Genomic DNA, 16,183 nt, shown 5'->3' on the forward strand with positions numbered 1-16,183 from the left:
TTAAAGCAACATCTGCAAAACCTCCACATATTACTATATACTGACTGTACACATGCAAAATGGCTATTCCAGCTATTCCGTGCTGGATACTACGAGTGGGTGTTGGAGGAATCTGTGCGAAACACATCATTTACTCAGAGAGCTACTGAGGTCATTCTGCAAACATGCTGCCACATGGAGCTACACACAACAACAAGTACTGCTGCTGCCATTGTAACAAAACCAGAACACACTGTGAGCACGAGAACAGCACTGTTCCTCTTGCCCGGTTGAGTTCTTACTGCCTAAAGAAATGAAAGCAGCCATAAAGGTCACCCTTATGCAAACAACAAAACTCAAAACCCTCAGTATCTTCATGACAGAAATTCAGTGTACTTCAAGCGAAAAGACACATATCCTGACATTAGTTTGAGTCGGAATGAGTTCTATTTCTATTACTTACTAAGCACCTGTCTCACTCATGGATGCTTTACAGTTACAAGAGAAAAAAGAGCTAAAAGGAAGAGCAGTTGAGAGGACATAGAAGTTTTAGAAGTGAAAATGTAAGATATCACAGGGAAAGAGGAACAGTCACATTAACACTGAAGGATGGCATTTTAAAGTCAGGAGGACAAACACTGAAAGAGCTGGCCTTTAATCATCTTAGTCTGATCTTAGGTACCACAAGTGGACTTGTATTGGTCGACCTGAGAGCACAAGGCAGGGTGTGAGCACCACTAAGGATTTTTGTGAAAACGAAAACATTTCGGAGTACAGAAAAAAAGTGTCCTCAACCTGCTGTGAGTCACCTTAAAGCCTAAATTTAGGGCTGCAACTAACAATGATTTCCATAATCGACTAGTCAGTTCATTATGGACATAATGCACAATCCTTTTTCGAATATAACAGCAATCTTTCCACCAAAGTATTTATGTCAAGCTCAAAAACAGCACAAGATGCCCTCTACATTGCCCACACTATTTTACTAAATGTGAAAGGTGCAGAAACAATTAAGGATGTTAAATCTTACCAGTAGTCTAAGCACTATTAAGGAGGCAGTTTGATTCTACAAGAACTGATTCTACAAGAATTAAAATTATTTGTCCTCTAATGATAAAGCAAAGGCAAACTGATTAGTTTGTGTGGTCAGTAGTACAGCAGTAAACACGCATGTGATGTCAGCATTTTTAATCATCTGTCCACATGAAAACACAGAAAACAGAAAAACAAGAAAGGGTTCCCACCAGAAGAGACAGAAGAGAAAGTACACTTTCAAAAAATATCCATATCAGGTCTGTGTGCATTAACGCACTACCAACAGATAAGTATAGTTTAGCCACATAGTTCAGTAAATGCAGCTCAATCTGTCAGCTGTGTTTATTCAGGGATCACTTGAAAGGTAGACGACATGCTGTTTTTAACTTTTGGCTAGAGTTTTACTATGGTTTACTCACCATGCTGAGCTGCAAATGTGTTTCTCTATCCTCATGTTTATCCACAGTCATGCTGCCAATCAAAGGTGAGCTCAGCTTTACATATCTTGCAGGAAACTGTCTTTTTAGATGATGTAAGTGTTACCATATTCTTTTGATTCAAGTGATTTAAACTGTTCAGATGACAACAAAGGTTTACTGCCAATGATTTTTATCAACTATTATCAATGTTAAAGACAATGCCTATTAGCTGCAGCCCTATCTAAAAGGCAGAGTTATGGCTAGACTTCTCACACACCACAACAAGTCACTTGTTAAACATGCAGGACATTTTCCAAGTTGTTTCCAGCAAAGAAGTCTCCAAAATACGTAAAGTCATGTAGTGTTGCCTTTAAACTTGCTGTAAAGCAGGCAGTCAGTGTAAGTGAATGGAGTACGTATTAGATGTGCTGAGCGCATGGATGAATTTTAAATAAGTTGGAGTGTGTTTAGGTTTTTGCCGGAAATTGATTGAACAAACAGGTACTAATGACTGCGGCAGCATTATCAGTTGCTAACATTTGCTTGCTCTCACCTGGACAGCTAGTATTCCATCTGCATCAGGAAGTATGCGGTACGTGTGAACATGACGCTGGAACCTACAAACAGGACAGAAGTTCTGGTTAACATGGTAGGGAAGAGAAACTACACAATGAACAGCATTACCACAAAGTCCACAGACAAACAGAGGAGAGGATAAATCTAACTCTAAAGCTATGTATGGGTGCTCTTGTACATTGGGAGGTTTTTCTACTTATTTAGGTGGCCACAGTGACCCAGGTACAAACTAGCATAGTGAACAGTATATGTTGTGGTTGATGCCACACCACACATTGACCCAATTGCTAATCATTGTAACCATGCTCATCTTCCATCCAGTTATTTCTGTCTCTTGTTTTTCAGTTTTCATAACGGTGCAGATGAACCAGAAAACTGTTGCCGTTCAGCCATAACTGCTGGCTAAACATGCTAACCATCAACAAGCCGCTGTGAAGATTTTACACTGAACGAATAAAGAAACAAGAAGAGATACCAGACAGAAAGGAGATGAATACTGTAAGATGACAGTGAAAAAAGCAAATGTTAACATAATAAGAGAAAGAGTGAAATAGAGCGAGAGAGAGAGATAGGGAGAGAATGAAAGTGAAGGGAGAACAAAAAAAGCAGGGAGAGCTGGAGGGCTCAGCCTTCAGGAATGTTGCTGGCGGGGAGGGAAGTGAGGCAGAGAGCCATGCGGTCACTGGAGCTCACACACACTTCCAGTATCCACAGCGTCCTCACTGGGGGCGTCTGGGGCCTGAATCTTTCTGACCTAGAGAGAGCCAAGGAGGGCTTCTCATGACACCAGCACTTCACTGTTTCATCCGAAAAGTGACAGCCATCTAAAATTGCATGGATCCCAGTGCTGGACCCTGAAGAACCCTGACTGGTGTGTGTGTTTTTCCCTGCTCTATCACATCCACTTCAACTCAGGAAGGACTTTAACCCCATCAAATATGTATGTGCATGACCATGCTGGGCATGCAAAGTGTTTTAGGACATGCAATTGGCGTTAGGTCACATGGTATGGGACAGCCACGGATTTTTCAATGGGCGCTCTGATGACCTCACTTACCTGTAACTAAAGAAATGGCTCACCTTTGAATCACAGCAGGGATTTCAGCATGCTCAGAGACACACGGGCTACCTTCTGTGCCATTTTTGTGAGTCCCCCTACCACAAGTATGGTGTTTTCAGGTTTTCTTTATTCTCTACCAACAAAACAAAATTGAACTGCCTGAACTAGTGGCGTCAACGTTGGTGCTGGCCCAAGTTGTTGACCCAAAGTAATAGCCGATGGGACAGAGCAGGCGAAGCAGACCACAGGTAAGCTGACCTCTCTCTACGGTTCCCCAAGCTAAGTCAAACACACTCACACATGGTATATAGCCAACTTTCACTTCCTTCACATTATGTTGGAATGATGGTTCATGCACTGTTATAGAGCAAGTCTGCATACATGATGAGAAAGGAACTTATTAACAATACAGTGAATAAAAGAATAAATTCAACCATAAATAAAAACAACAACAATGGCATTGAGCACTTTTTTCTACCTAAAAGGGTTATTTACCTGTTTAGTTGGATATGGTGTCTTACAATCTTAAAAAAGTTAAAAGTTCCTAAATGTTTTGGCTTGGCTGTACAGTTTTACAAGTTACCTAAATACTTAGACAAACAGACCTTAATAGATAGAATCTATAATATGTGGCTATTTAATTTACAAAAATGTTTAAACTAACCATAAAGTGGTGTTTTAAAGCAAAAAGAAAGCCATAGAAGCAACTCTAAATCTTTACACTGAATGAATGAATACAAATGACTATAAATACTGAAACCACCCACATGTCCCCTGTCAAACAGTTTTATCTTTTCAATGAAAAAATATGCAACATGGCAACAGATTTGAATAAATGCCAACCTATAAATGAATAAGCCATCCAAGAGAGGTTAACCATTTAGAAAGCATTTGTGTAGGCAGGTCTTTACAGAATCATTCATTGAAAGGTTCCTTAGGGAGAAAAGCAGTCCTTCTACGGTATCATGCCAAAGAACACTTAAGAGAGTAGAACAGGAAATACATTTAAACCTATGGGGCAGAGGTACTCCAGGACCAGAGTTAGTGACCAATGTTGAACTATCACAACCTCACTGGCAGAGCTCTGTAGAAATCTGGGATGTGGACAGACCAGCTGCTAAATCAATGTCTCTGACACAAGCTGAATCACAGATCACTGATTAATTAGGCAGTACAGTTATTAGTACAATCCGTTTTGTGGGTAAGAGGCATTTGTGTGTAAAATTCAACAGACATTTTAAATGGACATCATAGAGGAAAGCTGCCAATAAACAAATGGGTGTGGTGACACACTCCTGCTCTCGGAAAAACGACTCCTAAGAACAGCCTTGTGGGTTTGCTGAATGCAAGCGCATATTGAGCACGAGAGTCACATCCTGCCTCTGTGAGGTAAAGGTAATTTCCAAGCCTAACCACAGAGAGCCACAATTTGGTGAGGTAACTACTGCACTGGAGCATTAGTGATAAAATCATCTTTAATTTAGAGATACAGACTGGAGACAGCAAGAGAGGATGCAGGAGAATATGGGGGTCATCAATTCTGGAGGGAAGGAGACCTGCAGTTTGGTGATCTCCAAACTCAAAAACGGCTTAACACTGTAACTAACTGCAGAGTTTGATCAGGTGTGTTTGAGCAGGACGTTCACCAAACTGTGCTCAAAGGCCCTCCAGGACCAAAATAGATGTGATGTATTAGAATGAAATGTAATGCTGTTTGCATTTCTGTTTGCCTTGTATTGCACTGTGTAAAAGTCAGAGACAACCCTTCATTTACTTCATTCATTCATTTTTCAGTTTCCATGTAGAAAAAAGATGAAAGTTTTAACTACTATTTATCTTACTGCACTGCACAGTTGTTAGAAGTCCTATATACATATATATGTTAACTATTTCTTCACTTTTCCTTTGACTTTCCCCTTCTTTACAAAAGTGGATTATCTTATATCCTAAAAAAGTGAATAATTTGTATGTCTATTTTCACTGGAAATTAAATAAATGAAACGTGGTCTCTTTGCATGGTACTGTACAAGTACAATCAAATTTCATTTTGTGACTACTCTGTAACACTTGCAACACTTACAAGCCCAAGAGATTCATCATATCATCAGCGCAGTGAACCAAAGGTTGCTGACGGTGTGTCTAAAGTTATAAGAGTGTATCTGTATGTGCCTATGTGTGTGGGTAGGGTGTTGGGTGTTACTCACAGCACACAGAGAGCATAGGCGCCAGGAACTGACTCGCTGTCCCGCACCAGGAAGCTGCCGTCCCGACCGGCCCGAGCCAGCAGCTCCTCAGCCAGCACCCGACTGATGTCCCGGTGATACCATGCTGCCGTTGCCATGACGACCGGGCACGAGTCCTAGCGAGTCCTTGTGTCCAGCCTCCAACAACAGATAAACAAAACAAACTATTTAGGTGGCCACAACAACCAAGATACAAACTACAAGAGTGACCAGCGCATGTAGCGGTAGATGCCACACCAAACGATGACCCAGCCACTAGCCATTGTGACCTTAAGTCGTGGTTATTTCTGTCTCTTGGTTTTCTGTCCTGAAATGGTAATCATTCAGCCATTCCACTGTTCAGCCCATGAATTAGGAGCTAGGCCTCCAAAGGGACAAGATAAAGATGCTGTGGCTTTTACGAAAAAACACGGAAAAGAACAGTTGCTGTACAAAAGGTTAATCCGAGACAAATGAGAGGTGTCAAAGAGGAAGACGGATGAAGAGCTTAGCTCACACACTTTACACATGATCCCCGGCCTGAAACACTCAGGTTAGTCCTCCAGGGTCACATCTCTTCCCTCTTCAGAGCATTCCAGACATATCAGATCCAAAAGCACCAGCAGCATTCAGCTCCAGCGCCTTTAAACATCCAAACACAGCGTTTACACAACAAACTGCTCTTGCCTTCCCGTGACTGTATGCCGTACCAAGGGAGCCTCCAGGCCTGCTTATTTCTGAAGAATGCTTGACAATTGTTCAGAAGTAAGACGACATTCCAGTAGAGCCCTTTTCAGCAGTCTTCAGACAGGAGTCCCTCCAGAGCAGAGCTGACATCGCAAAGACAGCACTGCAGTCACTGCTAATGCACACGTTTTCACGTTAACAAAAGCATCTATTGTCCCCCTGCACAAGTGACCAGAATGAAAACGTCTAAGAAGAGGAACCAAGAGCAGACTGTTAACAAAAAAAGAAGAGCTGGTTCGAGATCTGAGAGAGCAGTGGAGCAGAACCACCACAAAATTCAAATGATTTTCCACTTAGTCATTTTAGCCTTATATGGAAAGGGGGGGAGCGTGCACCCCTCAGAAAAGTTCAGCTGATGTCTGCAACCTCCTCCAGCAGTCAAATGCAGCCAGCAGTCCAAAAAGAAACTTTTTCAGTGGAGTAGATATGCCAGGGCTTTAAAAACATTCTGTGACTTCACTGCCCTGTTTTCATGTCCCCCCAAAAAATGGTACTGTCCCAATCATGAAGGGGCCACAGCCAACAGCCCCCACCGAGCAAAGGGCAGAAGGAAGTGTTTCATCGCTCCAGATGGTAAGGGAGGAAGAGAGACGAGAGCAAAGAGCAAAAAAATTGTCTAGAGAGAATTCCTCTAAGTGACTTTACTTCATCACTGATGTGTGAAACCAAGCCCAACCCACTGAGGACTCTCTCATGCATTTCCAAAACCCAGAAAAGCCCCTCGTACATGCTCTCGAGTACAAAGAGGGGGAAAGCCAGATGGTCTACTGTATTTGACTCATTTTTAAATATAAATGTATGCCTGTGCGCATAACAATTCGTTTTTCTGTCTGTTTTTATTAGCTTGCCATTTGTCTCTCTCCCTCGTTGTGTCTCTCTCCCTGCCTCTGTTTGTCTCAGGAAGTTAAGGGAGCAGCCTCCTCCATATGGATGTGATCATTCCCCCTCTTTGTCCCTACGCCTCTGTTCCGTCCTACCACAGTTGTGCTCCTCCTCCTCTTTTTCTTCTTTCTTTTTTCCTTTCGCAGTATGGAACTGTCTTGCTCCAGCTGCATGGCTCCTCTGTCTCTTGCTACTCAGCAAAATCTTCTGCCTAACCCTCGACCACCAAAGCAAAACTCAAAGAGCATGAGCTTACACATGCACACAAGCAAATAAAGCTCTCTGCCCCACCCCTGTTCTGCTAATTGTCTGTAGCCTATAAAAGTCATTGTTTTTTCCACTCTTAAGTAGTTTGATGTTTGAGCCCCTAAAGGCACCCACCTCCAGCCCCCGCCTGATGCATGCTGTCTTCTGTTCTGTCTGCTCTGTTGTGGAAACACACCACAGAGGGTCAGATGAGGGTACAAGTTATTTGGCCTCACAGCACCCCCTTCTGTTAGGATGGAGAATAGACTAGAAGAAGAACCAATTTGTGACTCTCTGAGTTTTATTATTCTCAACATTCTCATGCTAATGCTGAGAATAAGACTAAAAAAACATATATAGTATATCCGTACTGTACAATGTGAAAGTCAGAGATCACCCTGGCGATGGCGATTAAGTATTCACTTTTCAGTGCCAGAAAAAAAAACAGAAAACAAATGTCAAAATTTTCAGAATAGATTGCCATAGATTGTATTTTCTGTCCCTGAGAATGGATATGATTGTGTTGACAATCTGTAGTAAATCCATTTAATGGGGCAGCACTTTATAAATATGGAAGCCTTTGGATAATTTGAGCTAATCATACTGAGTTTCCTTTGACATGAGTCTGGCTCAGAGTACTAACACAGTATAGACTAACACAATGCCTGTGACTTGGCCCTGCACTGTTACAGCGTCCATCCAATTACACAAGCAGCTGTATTTACAAAACACAGCACTGGATTATGGCTCACCCCTGACCAAAGAGCTAATCCACCCCACAACCTCGCATGCACACTCACATATTACTCAGCCATGAACCCTCTCACTCTCTCACTGTCAGTTGCTTCTTGCCTCAGCCATCTGAGGACAATGACCCCCTAGCACTACACTATTCACCAGGTGTCTACATATTATATAGAAAGCTACTCTATCTACTCATCATTGGGTTATGACCCTCACTCCACATCCCTTTTCTGAGGGACAATAAAGCCTGTGCCAGTAGCACTGGGACTGACCATGTTACTAAATACAAAAGAAAGCACAAAATGAGTTGACGATATTTTAGATTTAGTTTCCTCTTGATTAATAAAGGTGATCAACATGAGGACGTTCGTAACGTTGGAAGTATCTGAACAGCGCTCAGAGAGAGGCTAGAGAAGCAATGTAAAGGACAAAAAACTAAAGCCAAAAAGGTAAATAAATGAGACGTCACAAAGAGAAAACAGAAAAGGAAGACTAATCAATTTGTAGCTGAAGTTTTCTCTTTTTTTGACCAAGAGTTCGTGCTACCGTGTAGAGGATACTTCTAGTAAATCTATAGTAAAACTATAGTAAGTATAAATAAGAAATAAATCTGTTTACCATAACAAGAAAACAAACAGTTTATGTACTTGTCACAAAATCTTTAGTCTTTCTGAAAATGCTTTGACCAGGTGTTCAACACAAGAGAACATTTGATTGCACCACAGAAAGAGATACAGTACTGTACAAAAGTCTTAGGCACCCAAGACACATTTTCAAAATCTAGTTAGTTCGTTTAGTTAGTGTACTTGTTTAACCTCTCCTCGAGGAAGCCCAGTATTATGTGTAGTTAAAAATCATCTCCTGGTTTGACCAATCAGTGCTTCATTCAATTGTGCTCATGATGTAATTGATATTAACAAGTGACTGTGGTGGCTGTGAAGGTCCATCCATCCATCCATCCATTATCTTCCGCTTGTCCGGGGTTCGGGTCGCGGGGACAGCATCCTAAGCAATGAAGCCCAGACCTCCCTTTCCCCAGCCACTTCCACCAGCTCTCCAAGGGGGATTCCGAGGCACTCCCAGGCCAGCTGGGCGATATAGTCGCGCCAGCGTGTCCTGGGTCTTCCCCGGGGTCTCCTCCCAGGTGGACTCGCCTGTGACACCTCCCGAGGGAGGTGTCCAGGAGGCATCCTAACCAGATGCCCGAACCACCTCAGCTGGCTCCTCTCGACGTGAAGAAGCAGCGGCTCTACTCCGAGTCCCTCCCGGATGACTGAACTTCTCACCCTATCTCTAAGGGAGAGTCCAGACACCCTGCGGAGGAAACTCATTTTGGCCGCTTGTATTCGCGATCTTATTCTTTCTGTCATTACCCAAAGCTCATGACCATAGGTGAGGGTGGGAACGTAGATCGACCGGTAAATCGAGAGCCTTGCCTTATGGCTCAGCTCTTTCTTTACCACAACAGACCGGTAAAGTGCCCGCATCACTGCTGACCCAGCACCAATCCGCCTGTCAATCTCCCGCTCCCTTGTACCATCACTCGTGAACAAGACCCCGAGATACTTGAACTCCTCCACTTGAGGCAAATGCCTATCCCCGACCCAGAGAGGGCTCTCCACCCTTTTCCGCCTGAGAACCATGGTCTCGGATTTAGAGGTACTGATTCTCATCCCACCCGCTTCACACTCGGCTGCAAACCGATCCAGCGAAAGCTGAAGTTCGCGGCCTGATGTCCCCAATAGGACCACATCATCTGCAAACAGCAGTGATGTGACCCTGAGGTCACCAAACCGGACACCCTCCATCCCTTGACTGCGCCTAGAAATTCTATCCATAAAAATTATGAATAGAATCGGTGACAAAGGGCAGCCCTGACAGAGTCCAACTCTCACTGGGAACGAGTCTGACTTACTGCCGGCTATGCGAAACAAACTCCAGCTTTGTTTGTACAGGGCCTGAATGGCTCGTAGCAAAGAGCCATGTACCCCGTACTCCCGAAGCACCTCCCACAGAATACCCCGGGGAACACAGTCGAATGCCTTCTCCAGATCCACAAAGCACATGTGGACTGGTTGGGCAAACTCCCATGAACCCTCCAGAATCTGGAGAGGGTGAAGAGTTGGTCCAGTGTTCCACAACCAGGGCGGAACCCGCACTGTTCCTCCTGGATCCGAGGTTCGACTATAAGCCGGACTCTCTTCACCAGTACCCCTGCATAGACCTTGCTAGGGAGGCTGAGGAGTGTGATTCCCCTGTAGTTGGAACACACCCTCCGGTCCCCTTTTTTAAAAAGAGGCACCACCACCCCAGTCTGCCAATCCAGTGGCACCGCCCCCGATGTCCATGCAATGTTGAAACGGTGTGTCAGCCAAGACAGCCCCACAACATCCAGAGCCTTGACGAACTCAGGGCGGATCTCATCCACCCCTGGAGCCTTGCCACCAAGGAGCTTCTTAACTACCTTAGCGACTTCGACCTCAGTAATGGACAAGCCTATTCCCATGTCCCCAGACTCAGCCTCCTCACTGGAGAACGTGTCGGTGGGATTGAGAAGGTCCTCAAAGTATTCCTTCCACCACCCAATGACGTCTTCAGTCGAAGTCAGCAGCACACCATCTCCACTATATACAGTGCTAGTGGCACACTGCTTTCCCCTTCTGAGTCGCCTGACGGTTTGCCAGAATCTTTTCGGAGCCGACTTAAAGTCAGTTTCCAAGGCCTCACCAAACTCCTCCCATACACGGGTTTTTGCCTTGGCAACAACTGAACCCGCAGATCGCTTGGCCTGTCGATACCTGCCAGCTGCCTCTGGGGTCCCACAGGCCAACCATGCCCGGTAGGACTCCTTCTTCAGCTTGACAGCATCTCTCACCTGGGGTGTCCACCACCGGGTTCGAGGATTACCGCCCCGACGGGCACCAACTACCTTACGGCCACAGCTACAGTCAGCCGCTTCAGCAATGGAGGAACGGAACATGGCCCATTCTGAGTCAATGTCCCCCACCTCCCCCAATATCTGGTCAAAGTTCTGACGGAGGTGTGAGTTGAAGATCAATCTGACAGGTTCTTCTGCTAGACGTTCCCAGCAAACCCTCACTATGCGTTTGGGCTTGCCTGGTCTGACCGGCATCTTCCCCCACCACCTGATCCAACTCACCACCAGGTGGTGATCAGTTGACAGCTCAGCTCCTCTCTTTACCCGAGTGTCCAAAACACATGGCCGCAAGACCGATGACACGACTACAAAGTCAATCATTGAACTGCGGCCTAGGGTGTCCTGGTGCCATGTGCACTTATGGACATCCTTGTGTTCAAACATGGTGTTCGTGATAGACAAACTGTGGTTTGCGCAGAGCCCAAAAAATGAGCACCACTCGGGTTCAGATCAGAGAGGCCATTCCTCCCAATCACACCCCTCCAGGTCTCACTGTCATTGCCCACGTGAGCGTTGAAGTCCCCCAGTAGGACAATAGAGTCTCCAGGAGGAGCACTTTCAAGCACCCTTCCCAAGGACTCTAAGAAGGCTGGGTACTCTGAACTGCTGTTCGGTGCATAAGCACAGACAACAGTCAGGACCCGTTCCCCAACCCGAAGGCATAGGGAAGCTACCCTCTCGTCCACCGGAGAAAACCCCAACATACAGGCACCGAGTCGAGGGGCTATGAGAAAGCCCACACCTGCCCGCCGCCTCTCACCATGGGCAACTCCAGAAAAGAATAAAGTCCAGCCCCTCTCAAGGAGATTGGACCCAGAGCCCAAGCTGTGTGTTGAGGTGAGCCCGACTATATCTAGCCGGTATCTCTCAACCTCGCGCACCAACTCAGGCTCCTTCCCCGCCAGTGAGGTAACGTTCCAAGTTCCAAAAGCCAGTTTCAGCAACCGAGGATCAGAACGCCAAGGCCCACGCCTTCGGACACTGCCCGATCCACAACGCACTGAACCCCTACTACTGCCCCTCCCATTGGTGGTGGGTCGATGGGAGGGGGCTGTGAAGGTGTCAAGGAAAAATATGGACACAAGAAATTGTCACTTTTTATTGTTTTTATGTTTATTTGGATTATGAATATGACTTTATTCTAATGTATATTGTGATAAACTCACTGCTGAGGTGAAATTTGCTTAGATGCCTAAGACTTTCACACAGTACTGTAATACCCTGCAGATACTCCCAATAACCTGTTTAATAATCATAATAGTAATTAGGAATACATGATGACCAGAATCATATGGGTAGTGGCAGATAATTGGGTAAAAAAAAGGATCAACATAGAGAAGCAGAATGTTTATGTGACATTGGGCTACTACACACTAATAAATGTTACATTTATCTGTAATGCCAATTCAGATGGATCTAGTCTCAATTTCTACCTTTTAATTAATTACATTTTACATTACATTTGATTAATTAATCATTTACATTTCATTACATTTACATTACTTATGTAAACATATTTTTGGATGTCACCATTGGCTTATTATTGTGGGATCACTTTTTAGTAAGAGCTATTTTTAGCAATGTACATTATTATGGTGCAAACTAGTAAAAAGAAAACTGGACAATATATAGTTAAAACCTATGTCTATATTGCATTCTAACGCTTGCCCTACAGGCCCATTGAAAATAACACAAAACACTGCACTGCCTGGATTTATATTTCGTATATATTGTATTATATTTCTGTATTTTGCATCTATTTATGGCATACCGGTAATACATTTGTGAGAAAATTCGTACCCAAGGAAAATGGATGAACCGGTTTATCACCCACTACTAGCACATATGTACATTAAATATACTGAATATTAGCATCAGTTTACTTGTGCATCCCTAATAATAGCAATAATACAAAATAAATTTTAATTACCATGATTAATCATTTACATATTTTATTTTGTTATGACAGCAAACTTTGCTGTTGAACCCCATACCCTACCTGCTTGCTTTCCTACACATAGATGCAGACACAGACGCATGCACACATCAAATTTCAGGTATTCCAAGAACTTCTATACGCAAAGCACTGACATAACTAAGTAATGACAGAAAAGAAAAGTTAAATAAGAGCCTTTGCTCTCCTTTCCATGCACCTTGCCATGACTACTGCACCCAGCACTAAGGATCAGGGGTACGATAAGGCGTGTTTAAATAGATTGTTCACTTAGGGTGCCACTTAGACGTGGCAGTATTCACACACACCTGCAGCCTCTTGCCCAATTTTAACCACACAGCGATCGATCACGCTCCAGTGCTATAGGGCACAGGGACATGCCCTAAGGACTCATGCAGTAACAGTCCTTAAAACACGGATTCATTTCTAACTAATTATATTCTGCACCTGATTCTGTGGCCATGATTATTTCAAAATTATTTTTAATGTTCAAAAAAAGTAATTGGTGTCTTTTGGGATTCATTCAGGCTTAAGCAAAAATCAAGTACTTTCAAAATCATTCAAAGTCTAGTAGCAGAAATATACATAGAATTTGATGACTATTTGTGTTTAAGGAAATAATTAACAATTGAAAAATGTTTAACTTTATCTAATCTAATCTTACCTAATCTTGCATTTTCTGTAGCCTCTCCTACTTTATACTTTAGTTATTTTTATTTACAGTTGATTAAATTCAATGAATGAATCTTGATCAGTGCTGAAAGGCTACATGCCATATGGACAGAGACGTCTAACCCTTTGTAGACCATCTGCTGAGACAGCTTCCAAAGGAAAATCCACCAGGCATGATCCTCTCCCACTTATCCCCTAGAACAAGGAAACAAATGACGTCAACCGTTACTCACATTAATGATGTGGGTACATGATGAGCACATTAATTCATGACTGACTAAAAACTAATAATAATAATAATGACTCCACATCTGTTCATTCATTCTACACCATGTCTGCTTCACACGCACAAACACCCACAGACAGACAAACAAAAACGTTAGTTTCTTGAATGTTTTAGGAACACTGCACAGTGAACCCTTAAAGAGAAGAATCCCTTGCTTAATGGTTTGGAAGTCCTGCAAACCAAATAATCCTGAAGATATTAGGACAGTGACACAAGTTTTGGCATTTTAGCCATTTACCAAAACAAATTCAAGACACATTTGTATCATCAACACAGGCTTAAAGTGCAGACTCTCAGCTTTAATTTGAGGGGATTCACATCCTAATTGGAGGGTTTAGGAATTACATCTCTTTAATATGTATCTGCCTCTTTTTCAAGGGACCAAAGGTAGTTGGACAATTATCTCAAAAGCAATCTCATGGGCTGCACGGGCTATTCCGTCATTAATCCATCATCAATTAGGCAGGTAAAAGGTCTGGAATTGAGTGGCATTTGCATTTGGAAGCTGTTGCTGTGAACCCACAACATGTGGTCAAAGAAGCTCTCAATGGAAGTGACACAGACCATCAAAACAAAGAAGAAATTCATCAGAGAGATATCAGAAATGTTAGGAATGGCCAGTTTGGTACATTCTGGGGAAAAAAAGCGCACTGGTGAGCTTGGGAACTCAAAAAGGCCTAGATGTCTAAGGAAGACAACAGTGGTGGATGATTGCAGAATCCTTTCCATGGCGAAAAAAAACCCCTTCGAAACATCCACCCAAGTGAAGAACACTCTCCAGGAAGTCGGTGTATCAGTATCTAAGTCTACCATAAAGAGAAGACTTCATGAGAGCAAATACAGAGGGTTCACCACAAGATGCAAACCATTAATCAGCCTCAAAAGTAGAAAGGCCAGATTAGACTTTGCAAAAAAAAAACATCTAAAGAAGCCAGCCCAGTTCTGGAACAGCATTCTTTGGACAAATGAAACAAAGATCAACCTGTACCAGAATGACGGGAAAAAGAAAGTATGGAGAAGGCTTGGAATGGCTCATGATACAAAGCATACCACATCCTATGTAAAACATGGTGGAGGCAGTGTGATGGCATGGGCATGCATGGCTTCTAATGGCACTGGGTCACTAGTGTTTATTGATGATGTGACAGAAGACAGAAGCAGCCGGATGAATTCTGACGTCTACAGGGAAGAACTTGTAGAAGAACAGCTGCAATTCCTAAATGTTTCATAGGATATTTTTGTTCAACCCCTTGAATTAAACTTGAAAATCTACACTCAGTTGTAAACAACTGCATCTGCATGAAGATTGTGTCACTGTCCATTTCTGGGCCTAACTTTATGTTTCTGTTGAGAGCGCTAACCACGAGAGAGCCATAGGCCCTATTCAGACAGGATTATTTTTACGAGTGGGTGGGATAATATAATTATTCAAGCATTTCTCAATTATTTCAGGCTGTGTTCACACTGGCAGCCCAAATCAAATTTTTTTATACCCAGATTTTGTCCAGCTGGACAGCTAAAAACCACCTTATTTCTGATTTTTGCAAATTCATTTCTTCAAACCTCCTTAAACAGTATGGCAGTTATCATAATAATGCTGGAGGCACCAGAATAACACATGGAAACGAGATCCTAATGCGTGGCCTCTACTTAGTAAGGCCTGGGATCACAGCTTACTAAGTTGTGGCCAAGCTTTAGGATCTCGTTCCCATGATTTACTAAGTCGTGGCCACGATTTAATCATCTCATTCCCATGCCTTACTAAATCGTGGCCACGCATTATTTTTATTTATACAGGACGTCATCAGCAGGGCTCCGTAATAACTGAAGTTTTGGGGAGGAACATCTCAGAAACCTGTCCTTCTTCCAATCTAACGCCCTATAAACTCACATCATCACCTTCCCTTCCCGCAACGAAGTGTTCGCAATCCCCACCACCACCACCATCCCATCTCCTCCCCGTCCTTCAGGCCTAAGTCAGTCCTACCACAACTATGGGGGTGGATGGAGTGAGTTACATGGGGTAGTGGCTGAAATCCTGCCCCACAAAATAGGACAACCCTTAATTTTTATATTTTTATTTATATATCTATAGGTAACCTGGCCCCGACTTCAGTGACAGGGAAGGGAAAAGTTCAGCAACCTCGATGGGCTTTAGATACACTTAGGGCATCATGCCTTCACAGACGGTGTATAAGTTTATAAGTTGTTCAAGTTTTCCCGTTCCACCTTAAATGGAGCAGCAGTGACTTGCTGGCGCTTCAGGCGTCAGAACTGCCGAACTATTTAAGGTGGAACGGGAAAGTTAGCTACCGAAATATTAGCATGCTATTAACGATGTTTGTTGTGAAGAAAACGCAGATAACAGATAATACAGTGGTTAACGTGTATGTAGTTTGTAACGGAGGAAAAACTTACATTTG

General features: G+C 43.4%; 1 protein-coding gene across 3 annotated transcripts in view; it reads right to left on the reverse strand.

Moving 5' to 3' along the window:
* The window catches only part of inppl1b (inositol polyphosphate phosphatase-like 1b), a 68,543-nt gene that overhangs the window by 31,014 nt on the left and 21,346 nt on the right, over nt 1–16,183 (reverse strand). Inside the window, exons 1-3 of one of the 3 annotated variants that reach the window (XM_037540662.1) lie at nt 5,813–7,270; nt 5,274–5,450; nt 1,987–2,050 (exon numbers count right to left, since the gene is read on the reverse strand). In XM_037540662.1, the coding sequence (XP_037396559.1) occupies nt 1,987–2,050; nt 5,274–5,410 (201 nt within the window). In that variant the 5' untranslated portion in view covers nt 5,411–5,450; nt 5,813–7,270. Of the gene's footprint in view, nt 1–1,986; nt 2,051–5,273; nt 7,271–16,183 lie in introns of those variants that run through there. The other 2 variants (XM_037540661.1, XM_037540660.1) reach the window with 2 other exon arrangements.

This window comes from Pygocentrus nattereri, chromosome 8, assembly GCF_015220715.1.
Source record: "Pygocentrus nattereri isolate fPygNat1 chromosome 8, fPygNat1.pri, whole genome shotgun sequence".
Classification (NCBI taxonomy): Eukaryota; Metazoa; Chordata; class Actinopteri; order Characiformes; family Serrasalmidae; genus Pygocentrus; species Pygocentrus nattereri.